General features: G+C 45.5%; 1 protein-coding gene across 1 annotated transcript in view; it reads right to left on the reverse strand.

Annotated features, from left to right (window-relative positions):
- Positions 1-1,078: 1,078 nt before the first annotated feature.
- The window catches only part of LOC130130139 (plexin-B1-like), a 91,975-nt gene continuing 76,285 nt past the window's right edge, over positions 1,079-16,768 (reverse strand). Inside the window, exons 34-39 of the mRNA XM_056299874.1 lie at positions 9,349-9,509; positions 8,540-8,687; positions 7,284-7,348; positions 6,832-6,907; positions 1,985-2,059; positions 1,079-1,183 (exon numbers count right to left, since the gene is read on the reverse strand). Of these exons, the coding sequence (XP_056155849.1) occupies positions 1,079-1,183; positions 1,985-2,059; positions 6,832-6,907; positions 7,284-7,348; positions 8,540-8,687; positions 9,349-9,509 (630 nt within the window). The remainder of the gene's footprint in view (positions 1,184-1,984; positions 2,060-6,831; positions 6,908-7,283; positions 7,349-8,539; positions 8,688-9,348; positions 9,510-16,768) is intronic.

Genomic DNA, 16,768 nt, shown 5'->3' on the forward strand with positions numbered 1-16,768 from the left:
GTAACACTGACTTAGAAGAGTTTCCATATTCCAAACAAGATCAAGTTTGCAGGACAGTCTTGAGTCACATGAAGAAGATGGCTGAGAAGAGTTTCCACCGAAATACAACAATATAACAGCAACCAAATTACAAAACACTGCTCGTCAGTCCAAACTATGTGGCGTTGCCCTTGTTAATCAGAATGACAACTAACGATGTCAAGTAAGATCGTGAAAAAACAAACAAAAAACAAACAAACAAAGCCTTTAAAGGAAACTTCGAAAGGAATATCGCAAAATTTCCAGTGAAAGCTACCACGACTCGCATTGGGTAAGACTTGGAAAAGTGACTCAAGATGACTAAAGAGTAGGATGACCGATGAGAGCATCCCTCTTCCAGCTGCTGTGAAAGGCTAGTCCAGCTTCCTGCAGCGCTTTCATAGTTGCGTCATCCGTCCTTTTCTTCCCATGTAAGACTGACTAACAATTACGTTTTTGGAAACTCGGCAGTCATCAGCGTATAAGCACTGCGACACTCCTTCTTTCTGTCTCCGCTCGGCGAACACTTACATCAGCCGTCCCTCTGCACAAAACAAACAAGTGTGGATGTAAACTTGGAATGGGAATGCTCTGTGCAGTTTGTTGAGAATATCCTCGACTTATTTCCAGCCCACATCTTTCTCTTTTGTCATTTTTTCCTAGCGTTTAAGATTCGGTACACAGGTCAGTACAGCAGCATACGCCCAAAATACTGAAGAGGCTTATTTCATCGGCGGTGCTTAATCTGACATATCCTTCTTCTTCTTCCTCGGAGCGGCATTCCCCTTCCTCCGAGCACCAGCACCAACGAACACTTCCTCAAGATAATGTAAACCCATGGACACATGGCTAAAGAAGACAGGGGCGACTTCAGTGATCATCTTGACACTGTTTCTACCTAAAGCCAGACGGTGCTATCGCAATGACAGTCAAACCACGTCCAGTTCTTTTCCCTCCTTTCCCATTTGTCCTTTAGGAAAACTGTTTCAAAATTCAGTTCTTCATCCATCATTTTTTTCTCTTTTTTTCCAACAGTCACGTTAGAATCGTGTCCTAAGGGTCATAGGTCTGTGACTTTGTTCTCCACAGCAGCTGCGATCTGTTGGAGTCGATAGCCCAGCTGCATCTTCTGAGCCGTGGGATCCTCCTCCAGGGCTGTGATGATCTACACAAGGAGAAGTATTTGGTGAAAAGTCAGTGCCTGTGGTTTTACTAACTTGAATCAACATGGCAAAAAAAAATAAAAAATGTGGTGTCACGCGTGTGGGCTACATTTCCAGCACATCACATGAATGGTAAGGGCAAGGTTAAGTTTAATTAACATCCAAAGGAATTTGCACGTCTACTAGGTGATATACTCAACAAATACAAGGACATAAATACATTTTAAAGCAAGGGAAAAACTGAGTATATAATATCAACAAGAGAGTGTCTATCTTTATCTAAGAATATCTATTTCAACGGGCGTCCGGGTGGCGCGGTGGTCTATTCCGTTGCCTACCAACACGGGGATCGCTGGTTCGAATCCCCGTGTTACTTCTGGCTTGGTTGGGCGTCCCTACAGACACAATTGGCCGTGTCTGTGAGTGGGAAGCCGGATGTGGGGTGTCCTGGTCGCTGCACTAGCGCCTCCTCTGGCCAGCCTGTTCGGGGAGAAGGGGGGACTGGGGGGAATAGCGTGATCCTCCCATGTGCTACGTCCCCCTGGTGAAACTCCTCACTGTCAGGTAAAAAGAAGCGACTGGCGACTCCCACATGTATCGGAGGAGGCATGTGGTAGTCTGCAGCCCTCCCCGATCGGCAGAGGGGGTGGAACAGCGACCGGGATGGCTTGGAAGAGTGGGGTAAGTGGGGTAATTGGAACGGATACAATTGGGGAAAAAAAAGGGGGAGGGAGCTATATCAGCACCACACAATATATAGCTTTCAAGCCTTCTACCTGAGTACAAATTTGAATAAGACTTACCTGATCATAGTATTTATTGATGTACTTGTATAGTTCATGTAGGGCCACAAGATAGTTGACCTCGCCGGCATAATTCTATATAGGAGAGAGAGAGAGAGAGAGAGAGAGAGAGAGAGAGAGAGAGAGAGAGCGAGAGAGAAAGAGAGAGAGGGAGAGAGAGAGAGAAATAAAAGAGAGATGATTTTTAACAATACTTTAATGAAAAATTCAAAATTTTACAAAACAAAACAATAATAAACAGGATTAAAAACCAACATGGTCAGTAACATAAGAGTCAGAATCATCTGCGTACACTCCCAAAGATGAGCTCATCATCCACAACACAGCAAAGCACATCTTCATCACACCACACACTGCCACACCTTAGTGATAGTCAGTCCTGCGGTGAGACTACCACTAAGCACTGCCAGCAGACCCCTCCCCCCCCCCCAACCACCAACCAGAAAGACTTGTGAAAGTCAACAGGTAGACCGTCAATGCCAGGAGCTTTCCCACTTGGCATACTCTGCAGAGCAGCACAGAGTTCATCAGATAGAGCCACTTCCAACTCTACACTACTCTGCTGTTCAACCTGAGGGAGGTCAGTATAGAAGCTCTGAGACACTGTCCGCTCTTCTCTATGCTCACACTTAAACAGCTTACTGTAAAAACTGACAGCACACTTATGACTTGCCGTGTCAGATTTTAAGCTGTGAATGTATTTTGTTTTTTTGTTGTTTTTTTTTTTTTACGTAATCCCCGTGGAGGGAAATTCTTCCTCTGCATTTAACCCATCCTAGCTGTGTACCTAGGAGCAGTGGGCAGCCGCCATGCAGCGCCAGGGGACCAACTCCAGTTCGTCTTGCCATGCCATGGTCAGGGGCACAGACAGCAGTATTAACCCTAACATGAATGTCTTTTTGATGGTGGGGGAAACCGGAGCACCAGGAGAAAACCCACCGCACACACGGGGAGAACATGCAAACTCCACACAGAGGACGACCTAGGATGACCCCCAAGGTTGGACAACCCCGGGGTTCGAACCCAGGACCACCTTGCTGAAGGTGACAGTGCTAACCACTGGGTCACCATGCCACCCGAATGAACCTCATCTGTTCATTCTTACGCTCCAGACCAAAGAAAACGTGTGATGGGACATCCACCTGGGCTACATGTTGAAAGTGGGAGCTGACCAGAGCCCCCTGAGCTGGAACACACAGCAGGTTAGTTGAAACAGACTTTTTTGCTGCGAGTGTTTCATATGGTGTTGGTCTCCTGTGGTCTCCGCTAAGACTGGGAGTTCCTCTACTTCGGACTCCAGAGTGTTCACTGAACTCATTAAGGTTGTTGTGACATCCCGAGTGTAGTTGACAAAGTTGTCTTATTTGGACTTTTCCAATATCCCACCACTGTTGTACAGACACAAAATCAGATTTTATACTTTGGTGGTTTTTCCAAAAACAGAAAAAAGCTTCCTTGAAATTTGTATCCTCTAGTGAAGCCGTGTTAAAATGCCAATAAGCACTATTAGGTTTTACACATGGCCCTGTGATGGACTGGTGGCTGTCCAGGGTGTCTCCCAGGGACTGCTAGGATAGGCTCCAGCATCCCGCGACCCCAATTGGGGTAAGCGGCTTGGACAATGGATGGATGGGTTTCACACCTTTTATAAAGACAGAAACCATTACAACTAAAGGATCAGAAAAACCAACAGGGCTGATAACACAACTTAAACGGATGTTTAAAACAATAAAAACGATAAAGCCTGGCCATAGACATCAAGTTATCCTTAAGTGTATTGTCTCTGTTTATTATGAAACCCTCTCCACACAATTCATGAGCCTCAGTAAGATGAACCAGACAACTGCGAGAGGCAGCGTGAGGCTCTGCATGGTTCCTGTCCAGCCTGCTGTCCTCAGTACAGTTGAAATCCCCACCAATAAATACATATTCCTCACTGTTACTCAGCGGGTTGTACAGTTTTCATCGGTACCCTGTGAGGGCACAGCACCAACGGTGGCCGTTGTTAACTCGGGCTTCAGCCAATCCCGTATGGAGCCTCGACTGATCCGGTGTGGTCTTGTCAAGCCGCATACTGATTTGGCCAAATTTAACGTCGGCTGCCCTTCCTGACACAACCACTAACCCTATGGACGGGGGCACAGGTAAAGCGCTGGACGCCGTCCCAGTATTCATGGACTTGCGCCCTTGCCTGTCACTATCTAAAACAATGATATAAAAAAAACAAATGATAATAAATAAAAAATGTTAAAAAATAATTTAATATGAATTATATAAAGTAAAATATAAAAATAAAATGATACTAAAGACAGTGAAGAACCTCTCGTGGCAGAAGCTTTGAAAAGTCCCACTAGAAGTTTTGAAAACTCCGCCAATTTTGTTCTGTTCTCCGCGACTTCCCCAAACACCTAGTCAGATGTGTGCTGAACCCAGCAGCAAGCGCAGCTCAAAGTGCGTTGTGTGAAAGGACCATTTGTAAACCCTGCACTGAGCTCATATACATGGCCTCTCTGGAATCCAACTGACGGAAATCTGTGGGAGCAATGGAGAACGTGAATCCATGGGTATTCAGTAGTGAAAAGATACACCATCATCTGAGGTGTGTAAAAGCACAGTGATTTTTTTCTGGCTCACTGTAACATTTCTCAATAACTTCGTTTAAAACATCCAGCAAGACTAATCTCTCCACTCCCACCACTGGAGCATAAATATTAATAAACACCATTTTTACATTTTCATACACTGCTCTTACTTTTAACAGACGGCCTTTAATACCGTCTTCAGGCTCAACACACTGAGGAATAAAATTCCTGGACAAAAGTAATAACACTCCTGGAAAAAAGAATTCCAACCCCACAACTGTTACTGGTTTTGTGACTTAGAAAGGTTTCACTGGTCCATTCTTTTCTCCAGTCAGCCTGTTTTTGACAAAAACAGGCTGACTTTTTTTTGCTTTTTGACCGACGTCTCTTGTTCAGTGAAAGCTTTCTCCCCCAAACCACCAGGACTTCTCGGAAACGTCTTCACTGAATCAAAGAAGAGTTGTAAATCAGGGACTCAACTTTAACATTTCCGGCCCCCTTGGTGTCCTGCAGGAGCTTCTTAATACTTACTAAAGAGTGTCCATTCATTTTGTGAGTCCACGTCTGTGAGGAAGCTCCACATCACTCTCCTCATCCTCATCACCTTCACTTTCATCTGACTGCAGACACCTACTCTGATGAGAAACCTTTATCGCTTTACTAGAAGGCTGAAACTCATCATCAGGTTTTCTCTTCTTATCCTTGTCATTAGAAGAGTCTTTGTTTGTCAACATCTCACTCTCCTCCTCCAGAGAACATCCTGCTTCCTTTATTTCAGTCTGTGTGTCCACTACGTCAAAGTTCATACTATGCATAAGACACTTTTCAATAACCAGTACAACAGCATCTTTATGTGTAGGACCCGGATCAGCAGCACCCCAACCAGCAGCCACCAAACTAGCTGAACCCGGATCAGCAGCACCTGAACCAGCAGCCCCCTGACTAGCCGAACCCGGATCATCAGCATCTGAACCAGCTGTCCCTGGATTAGCAGAACTTGGATCAGCAGCACCTGAACCAGTAGGCCCGGATTAGCGGAATTTGGACCAACAGCCTGAAACTCAGCTTCACTCTGTTGTTGTTGTATTCCTGTTATGTTTTTTTGCTGCTTTCAGCTCAGTTCTGCAGTCCCAGTTTGCTCAGGGCTCTGTGTTGCAGTCTCACCATCATTTGACTCAGTACTTGGTTTCTCTGGACAGGAAGGGATGAGGTGACCCTCCATCCCACAGCCAAAACAATTCTTCTCTGAAGATACATAAACAGTGTAGTTAAAACCATCCACTCTGAACCTCAACATCAAATTTAACTCCTCGGTGTTGTTCTTCAGAACCATAACGACCTGCCTTCTGAAGGAAACAGCATGTTTTACATGCGGAGAGTAACAGCTCAGAGGAATCAGTTTTATAGGGGACATTAATTGTCTGTGTCTCGCCAGTTCTCTCTGCAACATTTTGTTGTTAGTGAATGCAGTGATTTTGGACAAAATTATCTTTTTGGCTGGATTAACTAGTGGCACCACCTGAACAAAGGTGTCCCGGGTCACCACACCTTGCTCAACAACCACGCTAACTTTATCAACACTATCCAGAAAAACAACAATTCCAGTGTTCATTCTAGAAGCGGACTTTACACTGTCATAACCAACAATTTCATCCATCCATCCATCCATTATCCAAACCGCTTATCCTGCTCTCACGGATGCTGGAGCCTATCCCAGCAGTCATTGGGTGGATTGCTAAACTGCGATCTTCCACAGAGCGACTGAAAGTCGGACAGAGTTTAACTCCACGTTGGTGTGCGAGCTCCTCCAGCCCCACAAGTCTGCATGACTCACAGCCGGGCCGGTCGAAACCGCTCCAGAACCAAAACACCACTATGATGATAAATCTGTCAAAATACAAATCCAATGATAAACAACTAAAGATAGACAACACACTCATGCTGAAACGCACACCCTGAATGCATGCTGGGAGTGGAAGACAGTGAGAGTTACTGTCTTCCACTCCCAGCATGCACTCAGAGAGAGAGAGCAAGAGAGAGAGAGAGAGAGAGAGAGAGACAGAAAGAGAGAGAGAGAGATGGAGTCCACTCCAAAACTGCACTCTCTCACTGCCCCCTTTTCATCTCAAACAGTGGATTTCAGCTTGTCAGGCACTCACCCAGTCAGAAACCTTGAGTAGCTAAGCTATTTCGTGCATTCAACCTGCACTTAACAACCTGAGAAAGTGACTTTGTGGAAACAGGGAAAGAAAGCGGGAAACATACACGGGAGAGTTCTGCTAAAGCTGAGTTCATTTCCTGGTCGCTGGCAGAGATGGTCTGACGGATGTCTGCATAGTACCTGAAAAGAGAAGATGGAAGAGATGAGGAGGAGAGAGAGAGAAAGACTATGGGGGGGGGGGGATTTACAGCTGATACTTCACAGTTTCTTGGGGTTTTTTTCAGTACAACTCTTTCATTCACTCTGTTCTCTGAGCAGTTACATATCAGCAATATAATCCAAAGGCTTTATTGTGCAGCAGACAGTGGTAAATGTAGCTCAGTCTGCTTTCAGACCATCCATGCATGGCATCCTTGCAGGCTTAGTGTGCCCACTCTCTGGCACTAACAGACTGTCCCAGGCCTCGGCCTCTACCTCTCCCTCCATCTACAGGGCTCAGCCAGGGTGTTTCTTTTTTGCCTGGGGTCAGTGGGGCAGCCGGCTGGCATATTCTCACCTCTCCACCATCTGCTTGTAGCGTGGGATATCTCTGGCGTACAGCAACTTGTTGATGGGAGAGTCCTGTGGGGGGAAGACAGATGGGAAATTATGTTCAGAGAAGGGCACAAGCCAGGTACAGAAGATATACAGTGAAGTGTTGTTGATTGGCTTGCTGGTTTATTACCGGCCAGTCTTTGCGTGAGAAGGGGGGGGGGGCTTAATGAGGTGATGTCCTGGACTGAGATGAGGACTTTTTTATTTGAGTGTGGGTAAGCTCACCATACCTTGAAATACACAACCACACATGAACTAATCTTTTGAAAGTGTTGGACATCCCCTCACTTGAAGCACCGTAATCATCAACTTTCAGCTTTCAGAACCACACTTATCCTCTGTCTCCTGTGTCTGGGTCAGGGTCCACAGTTTTTAGACTAATTGCTAGAGTAGTATCATCTACTACTACTACTACTACTTTTGGCTGCTCCTGTTAAGGGTCACCACAGCGGATCATACATTTCCATCTCTTCCTGTCCTCTGCATCTTCCTCTGTCACACCAGCCACCTGCATGTTCTCTCTCACCACATCCATAAGCCTCCTCTTTGGTCTTCCTCTTTTCCTCTTCCCTGGTAGCTCCATATTCAGCACCCTTCCCCCAATATACCCAGCATCTCTCCTCCACCCATGTCCAAACCATCTCAATCTTGCCTCTCTTGCTTTGTCTCCAAACCGTCCAACTTGAGCTGTCCCTCTAATATACTCGTTCCTAATCCTGTCCTTCTCCATCACTTCCAATGAAAATCTTATCATCTTCAACTCTGCCACCTCCAGCTCCGCCTCCTGTCTATTCATCAGTGCCACTGTCTCCAAACCATATAACATAGCTGGTCTTGCAACCATCTTGTAAACCTTCCATTTAACTCTTGCTGATACCCTTCTGTCACAAATCACTCCTGACACTCTTCTCCACCCACTCCACCCTGCCTGCACTCTCTTCTGCACCTCTCTCCTGCACTCCCCGTTACTTTGGACAGTTGACCCCAAATATTTAAACTCACCCACCTTCATCACCTCTACTCCTTGCATCCTCACCATTCCACTATCCTCCCTCTCATTCACACATTTGTATTCCGTCTTGCTCCTGCTGACTTTCCTTCCTCTAAAAGTCATATCCTCTAGAGTACTCCTCTATTCCTCTATAGTAGTATCATATGCTAGCTTATTTTATGTCAGTTTGGTGCAATTTCTTATTTTACTGGTGTGATAAAACTCACCCGTCCCAGTTTGTGGTCAGCAATGGTGCACGAGTCCATGAAGGTCTGGGCAATCACTGACAGCACAGCATCCACATGGTCAGAGGCCTGCACGTCAAAGATGAACTGGGGGTTCTTCAGGATGTTGATCCAGAACCGCAGTGGTAAACTGGTGGTAAAGACAAGTTAACAAAAAATCAAGTAAAGCAATGTTATCTGACTGTACTATATCAAAACATAAAAATGTAAAACAAAAAACACTATTGTACTCTAGAGTAAAACAGCTATGGTGAACTTTTAAGTTTCTTTGGATTTGTGACCACAGGAGGACCAGAGAAGGTTCCCTGAATTATGAAGTTGACATGAATGCTGGTGGTTCAGTTTTATTAGGAACCCTAGCCCTATCCCATACTACATCAATGTGAGGAAGATGAAGACTCTGAGATAGTTTATGAGTCCTTCACTTGCTTTGTCAAGTTTGTAGGCCACCAATTCTGTGACATAAGACAATACCATCCTATGTACCATCCAATGCCTGTATCAACCCCTGGGCTGTTGTCTGTCTGTCTGTCTGTCTGTCTGTCTGTCTGTCTGTCTGTCTATCTATAGATATTGATACATATATAGATGTAAATACAGGTATAGATCAGAGTTTTGTGTAATCTGTTCTTTACCTTTGGTTGAAAATCTAGATTATTACTCAAGAACTAAACCTTATGAATCTCTTATCACATGGCCAGAAGTCAGCCAGAGCCACATTTTGGTCTCTGATGCCATTTGGTGAAGAAACGAGGGCAGATGACCATGTCTGTAAGGTGTCGCTGGCCTACCTGTTGGTCTTCCAGATGTGGATGGTCTCAGGGTCGGTGATGTTGTGCTGCAGAGCCTGCTCATCCAACATGTCAAAGAAGTACTTGACGGCCAGGGGGACTGGACGGCTGGTGCTGAGGATGGCCGTGAACAGATCATCCACAAACTTCTGCAGAGTGCCCTGAGACAGAAGACAGAGAGAGTGAGAGACACATTAAAAAAGTAAGAGCAGACTGCAAACTTAATGGTAAAGATAACTAAATGAAACAAAACATAACAAGTTTATAAAACTCTTTATTCATAAAACGCTGCGCTAACCACAATGTCCACTGAGAGGGCAGATGAACAGCTATAGAAACAGAAACAGGCAGGAAAAAGAGGGAAACAAACCATGTAAGCAAGCTGTCACAAGAATAGAACAGAATACACTTTGTCAGTTGTACATATGTACATACAATGAATTCATCCTCTGCATGTAACCCATCCTATTGTACTGGAGCAGTGGGCAGCTGCAGCACCCGAGGACCAGCTCCAGTTCTTCTTTCCATTGCCTTGCTCAGGGGCACAGACAGGAGTACTAACCCTGACATGCATGTCTTTTTGATGGTGGGAAGAAACCGGAGCACCCGCAGGAAACCCAGGCACACATGCAAACTCCACACAGAAAGGATCTGGGATGGGTTGGGGTTCGAACCCAGGACCTTCTTGCTGTGAGGCAACAGTGGTAACCACTGGGCAACTGTGCCGCCCAAGTAGGATATTAACTTTAAAAAGTTATATGTTGGGGTGTCCGGGTGGCATGGTGGTCTATTCCGTTGCCTACCAACACGGGGATCGCCGGTTCGAATCCTTGTGTTACCTCAGTTTGGTCGGGCATTCCCCACAGACACAATTGGCCGTGTCTGCGGGTGGGAAGCCAGATGTGTGTATGTGTCCTGGTCACTGCACTAGCGCCTCCTCTGGTCGGTCGAGGTGCCCGTTTGAGAGGAAGGGGGAACTGGGGGGGAATAGCGTGATCCTCCCATGTGCTACGTCCCCCCCGGTGAAACTCTTCACTGTCAGGTGAAAAGAAGCGGCTGGCGACTCCACATGTATCAGAGGAGGCATGTGGTAGTCTGCAGCCCACCCCGGATCAGCAGAGGGGATGGAGTAGTGACCGGGATGTCTCGGAATAGTCCATGGGCCAGACGATATTTCGGTACACTCAAGGTGGCAAAACTTACTCATAATTTTTGAAAGGATCCATGTCTGTAGATGATATTTTGGTATGATAACCATTCCTGAGTGGCAGCTGTATCACAGTTATCAGCTCATGAAGTTAACCACCCGCTAAACTAAATTGAATTTTAGACGCTGGTGCATATCCTGGTTTAGCCTCATGGTCAGGACATTTTTCAATGTTCTATAATATTGTCTTTGGTATCATTTTAAAGGGGACCTTCTTAGCTTTCATTCAAGCCCTGTTGTGGATATTTCTCACAAATATAGAGGTCACTTGAGCTCTTCAACCCGTCAATAACACACATCTTTCTGCAATGTTCGCCTAAACTATATACTTTCTTTTAGCCCTGTGGCATCTAGGAATATCAGGGACACAAAACACAAAAACTGGAATACTCACAGGACTGTAAAGATTCAGAAAATGTATAATATACCCATACTATTTCATTGTGTGAGGTGATTGTGAGCCTGAAATGAGAACTAGACCAAAGCCAGTTAGGTCACAAACTGGTCTCTATACATTTGTTTAAATACACAATCAAAATACATGATAAAAAGGAATACCATAGTGAGGTAATGAACTATTTTAATATTTTAAACAACATTGACATTGACATATACTTAGTCAATGATACATGTAATCCCATATCATTAGTGGGTATATGTAATGGTAATGGGTAGGGTAATGGGTATATGTGAATATGGTTACATTATTGTTATCAAGCTCTGGGTAACCAAGTCCAGAATCAACATCCTGTGCATCAATAGACTACTACCACAGTAATACCATCAGACTCATCACACTGTCATTCATCAAACTGCTCGTTTCTCTCATCATCTGACTCCCCAAGTTCAAAGTCCAGTTCTGGACCATCCTGCTGTTTTTGGTTACTGCAGGTCTGTAACCTGCACATGTCTGTGCATGGAAGTCCATTTGACAGGCACATGCAGCTTGGCATTTTGCATGAATGCACACACTTGCATGTTAGCATTTCCAAGACCACATCTGGTGCAGGTGGGGAGCGCATCCAGTAAATGGCCAGCTTGCCTTCATCGTCTGTCCATCCATACTCAGTAGGGCTTGGCACCACAGGGTTAGCCTGCAGACAGCACTTCCATATTGCTGCCTGATAGTTGAACATGCATAAAGAGACAGTCTCTACATGGTGGCAGCTGGCTGGACTCAACCTCTCCCCTTTTGGTGCAGAAGAGCTGGTAACGCAGTTTGTTCACCTCAGCAGTGCTGCTATTAGCAACATACATCCTACAGGTGAACTGCTCAATTTTCTGGAACAGCTCATCACTCACATTCCATGTCTGTCCCAGTTGACTAAAAGTCTCTTGGCAGGAAGTGTGCTTTCTCACCATCTTCAGGGCATTCAGCTTCGCTCGACCAGCGAATGCACTGACAGTGTCGCAGCCTGTGAAGGCATGTAAGCCAATTAGGCTGTCACAGATGCTGTCTCCAAGTGAACTTGCCAGTTTGGTGATGTCGACAAACCGTGTGCGGTTCTGAGTCCCACACTTCTGGTAGATTGGACAGGTGATGTCCTTCTGGAAGCCAAGACAAAGCACCATGACATCAGTGTCCTCAGCTGTGATGATAACTGACTTTGAGCCCGCATTTGCTGCATGCAATGCATGCAGGAGCAGACGGGTGTCAGCTTCTTCATGTGTGGAGTGCAGTTCTGCTGCTTCCTCACACCCATCTTCTGTCAACTTGTAGCAGGTTTCCTCACAGGTCATGTACAACACCTTGCCATGCAGAATAGCTCTGTATCGTGGGAGTTTCCACTCTTCCACCAGAAACTTGATGAGACTGGTCTTGTTGGAGGAACTGCACAGAAATTTTCTCCACTGCTGGACATGGTGTCCCCCTGCAAGATTCTTGTACTGGAGAGTGATGTCTCCACCCCGGTTCAGTCGTTCAGCATCTTTGATCGAAGTCTGGTGATAGACATCAAAAACAACATCAATCCTCCCACTCTGTGCTCCCTCATGGAGGACCTGGGTCAAGGCTGACTCTGCCACCTGTGCAAAGGTTTTGTTGTTGCCATTCATTTTTTGGACCAGGCTCATCCCATCAATGATGTAAGTAGATGGGATTGGGATGTCTTCTGCAGGAGATACATTCTTTTCAAGCTCTCTGGCAAGTGCAGCCTTGTTTGTTTTTCGTAAGGACCCATCAGCATTTGCCAGTGCCCATGGTAGTGGGCCCAATGGGTAGGCAAGGACATCCTTCAGATTCACCTTCCTGCTTTCAGCCACCAGGATCATGTGACTGAAAAGGTTTCTATCTGCCTTCAGAACCACATCCTGTGCTTTCTTTCCATGAGCTTGTTTTGTGCTGACATTGGAGAATGTTTTCAGACTTTGCTTGGTCATCTTGTCGTGGAATTTCACAGGTGGTGGGTCTGCATCTAACCTTGTTTGCTGGAATGCTTGGTAGGCCTCTTCTCCTTTCTCAAGAGCTCTCAAGAGATCTATGGTCACATCAGGTGGAGCCATGTTGCCAGTGGAGAGGCTAACCAAATCAATCTCATCAGGGGACATAGGATTGAGCTAGTTATTCTCCATACGGTCCATGAGAGACTGGACATCTGCTTCATCTCTCTTGATCCTTGGACTCTGTAGATCTGGATGAGACCATTTGCACCTGCCTTGACCTGTCAGGTCTCTCAGCTGTCTGAGGTTCATGCTTCTATACTCAGCTGTGAGATAATATTTGGTCACAGCTCCTGGCTTCAAGCTGAATCCCTTTGTCCCTCCAGCTGTTTGGGTGTCTTTGTTCACCGTTTCTTCTATAGCTTGGTCAACAGGGATTCGGCCAAAGGGATTGGTGGAGCCCAGTTGGACTGAGAAGCCTCCTTCCATGAATTCTGTGTACACATCTGGGTGTGTGATGGGCAGCTCAGACATCTGGGCGTAGTAGTAGGGGAGGTAGCGTGCACAATTCATCCTGTCATAAGCAAAGCACCATGGGATCATTGCTCGAATGCTAGCCAAGCGTAGCATCCAGTCTCCCTCTCTGGATGCTCGGATGAGCCCCAACAAGATTTCAACCATGTCCAAATAGGACATCCAGAAGTTCGAGAGGCTGCCGTTTCCACCTCTAAGGAACTCACGGTATACTTCAAATAGATCCATGATGCGTGTACAAGAGCTGTTCTCGAGGACCTCCTTCAAAGCATGTTGTGAGACTTCTTTCCCAAGGCTGTCAATGGTCTTCAGTGTCTCATTCAGGTGAACCATGTCATTCCTGTGAGTTTCTTCCAACCAGGACAGGAAACCATTCAAGGTCAGTCGCATGAGAGCCTCATACAGGAGCTTGTGTAGTCGCACTGCCCTGTTGTACTTGCGGCCATCCATAACACCAGCAATTGAGCCTTCTGCAATCATGCCAGACTCAATGCAGAGGTCTTTGAGTCCAGCATCTTGGAAACGCTTTCCTATTATTGCCAGCAGTGTGCAGATGGTGTGGAATACCCCAAGCCTAACGATGATATCATGGAACTTGTCATGGTGTTTCCATGTGATCTCGACAGCCTTCGCATACAGGGCTTGGTCAAAGACACAGACAATCTTCCTCAGGCCTAAGCACTGCATGATGCTCAGTGACTGGTTAAGCACCTCGTTGACAGTAGACATTTGTGTCGCTGGAGCATTGATGGTAGGCAGATAGCCTATATTGTTGGGGATGACCGTCATCTCTCCTCGAGTCAGGATGTTGAAGCCTGTCCAGCTGCTGACTGACTGTTCTTCTTGTTGTGACATGCGTGCTAGGACCCAAAGAAGGTTTTTCTCTCTGGCAAGCTTAGTATTGGCTGCAGTATCGGCATCTGACTTTTTGCTTTGTGGTGGCCCTACCCGTTGTCCAGCATTGTAAGTTGGTAACATTGGTGGGGGTCCATCAATGCTTCTCTTCTTTGTTTTGGGAACAGTGGGCATGGGTTGGATAGGAAGTGGGTTGACTGGCTTTGCTTGCACAGCAATCCCATTGACTCTGTGAGATGTTCCCTCACCACTGACAGTTTCTTCAAGACGGTCGATATTGTCCCAGGCTAAAGTTGTGAATATGCCAGGATGGATGTTAGCTGGAAGGGCAATGCCACCCCCTGATGATGAGAGTTTCTGGAGACACAGGGCAGTGTTGATCTCTTCCATCTGTGAATAGGACACACTGTGACCAAGTCGGTTGAGGATGTTTAGAAACTCTACATTTCCTGTCAACGATTTGACACTGAATGGCAGAACAATGTGCTTGGAAGGCTTGGTATTTCCACATGTCACTGCATATACTATGTCATGGCCAAATGACTGCAGAAGGCACTGCACTCTCTGGGATGCATGATCAGGATCATTTGAGCCTGTGAGTAGAGAGTACAGGAAGATAATAAGCAACTCTGGAATGGTAGGACATTCTGCTTCTGGTTTGACTTCAGGCGGCCAGGTTTGAGGAACATCTTGACTTTTAATGTCTGCTCTCAATTTGATGGCTGCTTTGGCTATAACATCTTGTGCACTGACACTTTTCGGGGTCTGCAGCTCCCTTTTGAGAGACTGATTTTCTTTGGCAAGTTCCCTCATGGACAAGTTATCGGGATAGAGGAGGAATTTTCCTTTCTCATCAGGGAATATCTGCAAGGCTCCAGCAAACTCACTCTCCAGGTTTCGCCTTATGTGCTTCTTGGTTGATTCCTTGACTTGGGCAATGCCTTGGGAGTTCATTGAAGCTACCAGTCTAGAAGAGAGATCAGTCATTGTCATCACTTGAGGATTGCCAAAAAGCTCCATCCTGATGAAGAGGAACAGCTCATTGTATGCCTTATTCACAGCAGCTTCATACTGGGCTGCAGCATCATCATCTTCATTGCTGGCAACCTCTCCTTTGGAAACCTCTTCTTTGGTGTAAAGTCTATAGCATGACCTGTGGTAGTGCCCTTCAGCTGCTACAAGGTCTCTACTCACAATGGCAAGGATTCTGCTGTCCCTTTTCTTTGTGGCTGCACTCCTGATCTTTGCATCAGCTCGCAGTTCTCGACACTGCACCAGTACTTCTCTCGTATTCTGTCTCTTGGAATATTTGCTGTTTTTCTGACAAAATATGCACTCTGCATCATAAGTCCTAGATGTACTTGGAGCATGTCGAGCTACTCTCTTAGATTGTTTCTCTTCAGCAGAGACACAACTTTTCTTTTCTGTTGCAAGGAGGCCATCAAGAATTTGCTTCATAGTGAAGATACTGCGACACTTTCTGTGGTAGTAGATTGCTGGACTCTGTCCCTCAGGAATGTCTTTTGCCAGTTTCAAAACTGGTGCATGATTTCGTATCTGAGCTGCCCTGAGCAGAGTTCTCCATGAGTCGACACTTTGTAGTGAAACCAGCTTATCTGTATCATCAGAACAGTGGATAATGCACTCCACCGTGGGCGCTTTGGTATTGGGTGAAAACTTGCTTGTTCACCAGTGGCCATATTCAGTCAGTTTTCACCTGCCACATACAAACAAATACATGTAACTTAGGTGTATGACAACTACTAAAACAAAGTTTACTTTGCTTCACCAGCGTCATATTACCATTATTTATCTTACATAGCCACAAATACATACATTACCTAGTTGCTATGCAACAGCTGTATTTTGTCCACATGAGGCCGCTAAAATCAACACAAGATGAAAGTTCCTCGTAGCCACTTTAACTAATCATATTAACATATACATTAAAAGAACATGCTAACATTATGGGAAATTAGCTTACAATCTTCTCCAGAGTGAGACAAGAAGATAGATACCAGTTTCCTCTATATGTGTTTAGTAGAAAGCTATCTGGCTGCACGTTAGCCTAGCTTAGCACAATGAATGGAAGTACACAGTACTGGTTATCCTTGGTTGTTGGCCAACTAAGAACTGTCCCAGAGTTTAAGCTAGGCTAATCAGTACCAGGGGTGTTGAAATGCTATATTTGTAAAAATCTGGGCAAATACACAATCGTGAGAGGCACAGAAACAGGTTTCCTGAAAGAAAAATGAAATAGCTGCTCATTTGGAAAGGTTATCATGTATTATTTTACTTCTGTTAGTGTACCAAATAAAATGGCACCAGTGAAGTTGTGTCACCTTGGGTGATATCGATATCTGGTCTGACCCATGGACTAACTGGCTTTGGTCTAGTTAGTTTCTTAGTAATAATGCCCTTCTAATTTAAGGTTCACAATCACCT

This window comes from Lampris incognitus, chromosome 2 (genome assembly GCF_029633865.1).
Source record: "Lampris incognitus isolate fLamInc1 chromosome 2, fLamInc1.hap2, whole genome shotgun sequence".
Taxonomy (NCBI): domain Eukaryota; kingdom Metazoa; phylum Chordata; class Actinopteri; order Lampriformes; family Lampridae; genus Lampris; species Lampris incognitus.